The 6,230-nt window shown below is 32.3% G+C and overlaps 2 protein-coding genes across 2 annotated transcripts; both read left to right on the top strand.

Annotated features, from left to right (window-relative positions):
- The first annotated feature begins 976 nt into the window (after positions 1-976).
- LOC138129014 (kinesin-related protein 4-like) lies at positions 977-4,110 on the top strand. The gene has a single exon (XM_069045261.1). The coding sequence runs from the start codon at positions 1,257-1,259 to the stop codon at positions 2,706-2,708; it is 1,452 nt and encodes a 483-aa protein (XP_068901362.1). The 5' UTR covers positions 977-1,256; the 3' UTR covers positions 2,709-4,110.
- Positions 3,039-4,031, top strand: LOC138129386 (ring-infected erythrocyte surface antigen-like). Its single transcript, XM_069045675.1, has one exon. It carries the CDS (start codon positions 3,039-3,041, stop codon positions 4,029-4,031), a length of 993 nt encoding a protein of 330 aa, XP_068901776.1.
- Positions 4,111-6,230: the final 2,120 nt, after the last annotated feature.

The raw sequence follows: 6,230 nt of genomic DNA, 5'->3' as shown, positions 1-6,230 counted from the left end.
TTAAAGTAAATGCTCATGCTAAGTAGCAAATGCTTGGAAGCATTTGCTTATTTTTATTAATATCACCCAATGACATGAAATTGATGTCCGAAATTTACTCGCTGGCATAGTACTATTAGGAGCACGGAATTTCTTGAAATTTGACTGATAAGTATAATATGTGAAATAGGCTTTAGATGCTAGACGTATTAATAACCTCATTTTAATATCTACTATTGTCACATAAGTAGGTATCATTCTGACAAATTGCATTCATCAATCCTGAAAAGTTCCAAGTTCTTAGATGTGATTTTCTGAAAACTGAACAGTCTTTTATTAAACTTTGGAAATCAATAACTACAAATTTTTTTGTATTATAAAACAAAAATGTTTATGTAATTATGTTATTAATATAAGCTCGTACCTTTTTATAACTACAATGAAAAATAATTGTGCAGAATTGTGACAGTTTATTTTGAAGTCCAGTAAAAATTAATTATTATGACATTTATGACAATAAAGCTTAGACTACATTGGGTTTTTTTAAATGACATATAAATTGCTGCCCGAAATTCCATGCTCCCAATAGTGCCTTATGAAAGAATTTTATGTAGCAGTTCCTTAATTAATAATAAATAATAATTAATAATAGCTTTCTTTTAAACCCATTATTCATGTGTTACAAAACATTTATAATCGAAATTAATAATACATTTTTGAGAGGCAGGCAACCAACAAAACGACTGTGCATAGCAAGTATACATATCCGGCAAGCTAAGACAGACGTTTCGATAAAGATGAGGTAGCACTCTTGATTTGTTTTCTTGTTGATCACTTTGTACCATTACATGTAGTTTTCTTTTAAATGCAATGTTGCATCAAAAGATGCATTTTCAGAATCCACGTAACATTTATTTTTGGGTGATTAGTTTGTGCATATTTTTTACGTGCCGTCTTTGACAGTTACGTCAAATATTCATATACAGGATGTATCTGAAATACATGTAGGAAATGGATAGTGGGCGAGGAGAAGTTTATTATTGTTTGACGTTGTATTTTCGAGAGACATTACAATTTATCATTAAAAGTTGTTACAAATCTTGTTTGCTTAAACTATATCCCACAAATTTTGGGGGCTCAACCGGGATAGAAACAAGATAAACAGAGAATTGTAGAAAGAAGAATGGTGATAAATTAAAGGAATTCTAATTATTTTACGGAAAAGTGAAAAACAAGTGACAGTTACGAGGAAATTAAAGAGGAAATTAAAAAATAAAATGACATCATTGGGTGAAATTGCTTTTATCAGAGACAATATTAAAAATGCTCCTGTGAAGTCGATTAAAGCCCTTCATATTTTTATTTTCGAATCGGAAGGTGATCGAAAAAACAGATCAAGGCTGCGCGGATTCAAAGGATTCGATTTCGACGAAGATTCTAAGGAATTTGAGACTAAACTTGAATACGTGGTTGACACTTTGCAAGTAAGAGAGTTGATTTCTATTACTAATCTTCTCTGTCTCGACAATGATGGTGACGAAGACGAACTATCAAGAAAAATTTGCTGCCACTTAATGAACCTTAGCATGTTGGAGAAAAATGAAGTAAATGAAGACGACGAAGATGATAAAGATGACGAAGATGATAAAGACGATGAAGATGATAAAGATGATGATGAAGACGATAAAGACGATGCAGAGCAATATGACGTGGTAACAGCTTCAAAGAAGAAAAATAGTAACAAAGAAAGAAGAGTCACAACCTCTAAGAAAAAAGAAGATAATACCAAAGACGACCAAGATGAAGAGAGAAATCAAAGAAGATTAAGAAGGGTAAATAACCTCGAAAGCAGCAGACACAACGATGATGAAGATGACGATTATGCAAAATGCAATTCATGTTTTCCGTTAAGTTTTAGAGATGTGGAAGATTCAATTCGTCCTTTTAGTGGTAATGACGAGTATCCTGTCGAAAAATGGATTCAAGACTTTGAAGATACTTCCGTTTTGTTAAGATGGAGTCGATTACAGAAATTCATTTTCGCCAAGAAATCTTTGAAAGGTCTTGCTAAACTTTATATACAGAGTGAATGTGGTATCTCTACTTGGAGTCAACTGCGAGAAGCTTTGTTGTCTGAATTCTCAACTCAACTCAATAGCGCACATTTACATCAGATGTTATCGTCAAGAAAAATTCAGAAGAAAGAAACTGTTCAGGAATATTTTTTGATTATGAAAGAACTGGCCTCAAGAGGTAATGTAGAAGATAATGCACTTATCCAATATACTATTGATGGCATCACCGACGACACGAGTAACAAAATTATTCTCTACGGAGCTAATAACTTAAAAGAGTTTAAAAGAAAACTTCAAATTTTCGAATCGTTGAGAGAAAATTCAATGAAGATGTTTAAAACTAAGAAAGAACCGGAGATTAAAGAAGAAGTAATGAAGAAGCAAGATATGAAATATAAAAAAGAAGAAGGCAAGCAAATTCGTTGTTTCAATTGTGGTTTAAAAGGCCATAGATCAACAGATTGCAAGTTTAAAGAGAAGGGAACGAAGTGCTTTAAATGTAATAATTATGGACATCGTGCAAAAGAATGCAACGAAGATAATAAACAGAAGAAACAAAGCGAAATTGAAAAGAAATCATCCCCAACAGTGTATTTGTCAAATTCATTGCAAGACGAAGAACCACCTGAAAATCATGAAATCTGCAACAGATAAGTAACGGATCGAGTAAATTCAAGAAATTTCAAAAATTTAAAACTTTGTGGTACAGATTTTGAAGCTCTAATCGATACTGGAAGTGACGTTAATTTAATTAAGGCAAGTGCTTTTTTGAAAATAGGTGCACCACGCTTTGAAGAAACTCCACTTACACTCACTGGTTTAGGAAATGGAAAGGTAAAGACACTTGGAAAATTTTCGACAAAAATAAACATTGATAATTGCGAACTTGTGACCGAAATTCACATTGTACCGGATGAAGCAATCTCCATAAATGACATAAATCTCATAATTGGAAGACCAATCTTGAATAAAGTAACGTTAATCATGAATTCCGAAGGAGTGATGGTAACTGAAAATGTAACCGAAATGAAAGAAACAAACTTACTGAATGATGAAAAGAAAGTACAAAAGAGAATCGCAGCAGAAGATGAGAATACAACAGAGGAAAATAATGCATTACCAGAAGGTGAAGTTTCGAAGAAAATTTCAGATGAAGACAAAATTGAAGATACTGAAGAGAATCTAAATGATGCACTGAAAATTACAAGCTCTGAAGATGACGTTGGTGTGGAGAGCGAAGAAAATCAAAATTTGGGCGAAACATTTGGGTCCGGTGAAGAAAAAAGAATCACGAATGAAGATATAGAAAGTTTAGGAAGAAAACTAGAAGCAGCTGTGGATAAAATAGCAAAAGAAATTAACTCCAATATACCTAAAAATGAAGATGATGTTACTCAGGTCAACCTTGAAGATAAGGAAGTGGAGGCTTGCGAAGAAGGAAGCACCGAAAAAGTTGAAGAAGATTTTGACAACTTGGGAAGAAGACTGGTTGAAGCTGTCGACAAAATGCCAAACGAGTTGAATTGCAAAAATGAAGAAAAAGATGTTTGTTCTGTTGATGTTTCTGAAGATAAGATTGAAAATTCTGAAAGAGAAGTTGTTACTCTAATTGAAGAAAGATATGAACTGCGCAAAGAAGCAAAACAACAGATTAAGAAGATCCACGAGGAAAACATCAAGAATTACAATAGGAAACGTAAAATGGCAAGAGAATATAAACCTGGAGACCAAGTTGCCATCAAAAGAAAAAGAACCCAATTTAAGACTAATGCCAAAATACTGCCCAAATATTTAGGTCGGTATGAAGTAATCAAGAAAATTGGAAATGACCGCTATGATGTTAAGAAGATCGGCACACATGACGGTCCGAGAACAACCAAATCATGCGCGGAGATGATGAAGCCCTGGTGTCAAGAAGATCTTGACTCGTTCGAGGCGAACGAATTTCAGGATGGCCGAGTTGTAGGAAATGGATAGTGGGCGAGGAGAAGTTTATTATTGTTTGACGTTGTATTTTCGAGAGACATTACAATTTATCATTAAAAGTTGTTACAAATCTTGTTTGCTTAAACTATATCCCACATACATGTGTTCATTTTAACCAGCGGAAGAACTGGCCAATTTATGAAACTTTGTTCTATAACATTTTGCAACATTCCTAAAAGTTTCCCAAAATTTTTTGCCCTCCAATTTTTACGAAACGAGTCGTTTTTGTGTTCGATACTAGTCAGACGCATTAAATTCTTATTTAAAATTCTAATTTAGTTGTTTTATCATTCAAAGATCAACAAAAAACGTCACACTGACGTCCGAGACGCTTAATCATTAGTCGACCATAGAATAATTTAATTAACAATTCATCGTAATTTATTTGAGGACACCGCAATACGTTTGAACTAGACTGAATACTGATTACAATTATATCTCTTCAGTTGGTGTAGGTATATATCTGCCAGAAGGTATGTATGTTTCTGTATACTTAGTAAGATCTGTGATTTTTTGAAAACACGGTGACGTATAGTCCTCAAATTGCAATTTATTTTATTGTTTTTTATTACGAAATTTAACAAAAAAAAGTATGGCATCCTAGAGAAAGGACGTATCTTCATCTTCATCTGTTGTCGTTTTAAAGATATGGATGTTTAAAAACTACCGTTTTTCGACCATTTCAAAGCAGATAAACCCCACGCTTAACGTTTCCGCACCTAAAACATACGTTTTCTAGTTTGAAATTTATCTGTAGATTATAATTTTATTTCTTCATTTTGGTATTGCATAAGACTTTATGATTATGTATTTTTCCGAGATATAAAAGAGATTTCTCATAAGTCCTTCAATGAAATTAACTTCCACTTCTCTTACTTGGGGCAACGTACTTAAATGTTAATTAATTCCGGATATAATTTCTCGGAATAGTTATGGTAAATTAAGTATTGACATATTTAATCTATTGAAATATGTATTGGAGATCTCCGACTCATTTTAATAAAACTAGTTCTTCGCAGATGACTTTGACATTGGTTTGTAAATATGTAATTTGATCATTAAATATCTTTCCCACAAAAATCTTACATACGTTTCAGAACTATTTTTGTTTTAGGATTTTGATAATTCATTTACCATCTTTAGCATCTAACTTAGTTGTAAATTTGTTTTAATTATTGACCATCCCTTGAACAGTTGTCTGTTAATTAAATTAATTAAATATTGTCAATATTTTAGGTTAAACCTTGAATGATTAATAATAATAATATACGTTAAATAATAATAATAATAATAATATAATAAATTAATTATAATTACAAATTATATTTTGATCGGACAGTTTTAACTGACATTCACATTCAGCATAACAGACCAGACATTATTATTTTAAATAAACAACAAAAGCAAGCATATCTTTTAGATATAGCTGTTCCAAATTCACACAATATAACACAGACATATAATACAAAAATTAATAAATATTTAGAACTCTCCGTTGCTATGAGAAATCTTTGGTGTTTAGAAAAAATTTCGATTTTACCATTTATAATTTCAGCAACAGGAATAGTACCCCAATCTCTTTTTAAAAATTTAAAAATTTTGGACTTAGAGAACACATTGGTGGTTGAAATTCAAAAAGGTATATTATTATACTCATGTCATATCGTGAGGAAATTCCTTAACATTGACACAGAACATAAAACACAAAAAAGTCAAAATGCGGAGGCGAGACGCCGGTAATTATGTTGATAAGCACTGCACTATTACTTGATAGTATTATCCGTAATAGTGTATGTACTCCGGCAAAATTGCCGTGCCGCCGGGTGGAGGTGGGATAGGATATAATAATAATAATAATAATATACGTTAAAAGGACCCAATAGCCGATAGTAGGTACATCAATAACTGTCACTAAAAAAAGAAGTTATTCTCTGATTTTAACTGGAATTCCCAAAAATGTTGAACGAATGTTTTATTTCAACGTTTTTGCCCATGAACATTGGTTAGCCTTGTGGCCTGGGTTTATCCCACGGACGTATACAATTTCAAGGACGGTCGGCAAATTTCATTTCAGTAGGTACTACCTACTACATTACCACTTTTAAGGATTATTGTGCCAACAAAAACATTGAGAAACATAACATTTATTCCACAACTAACACAAATTGCTCCCTCAATAAATGGTTATTA

The sequence above is a fragment of the Tenebrio molitor genome, chromosome 4, assembly GCF_963966145.1.
Source record: "Tenebrio molitor chromosome 4, icTenMoli1.1, whole genome shotgun sequence".
NCBI classification, from domain to species: domain Eukaryota; kingdom Metazoa; phylum Arthropoda; class Insecta; order Coleoptera; family Tenebrionidae; genus Tenebrio; species Tenebrio molitor.
Note: the sequence above shows the minus strand (reverse complement) of the source record. Positions and strands in the feature narration are given on the sequence as shown.

Excerpts from the sequence above, each read along its gene's own strand:
- LOC138129014 (XM_069045261.1), top strand. The coding sequence starts at position 1,257 with ATGACATCATTGGGTGAAATTGCTTTTATCAGAGACAATATTAAAAAT.
- LOC138129386 (XM_069045675.1), top strand. The coding sequence starts at position 3,039 with ATGAATTCCGAAGGAGTGATGGTAACTGAAAATGTAACCGAAATGAAA.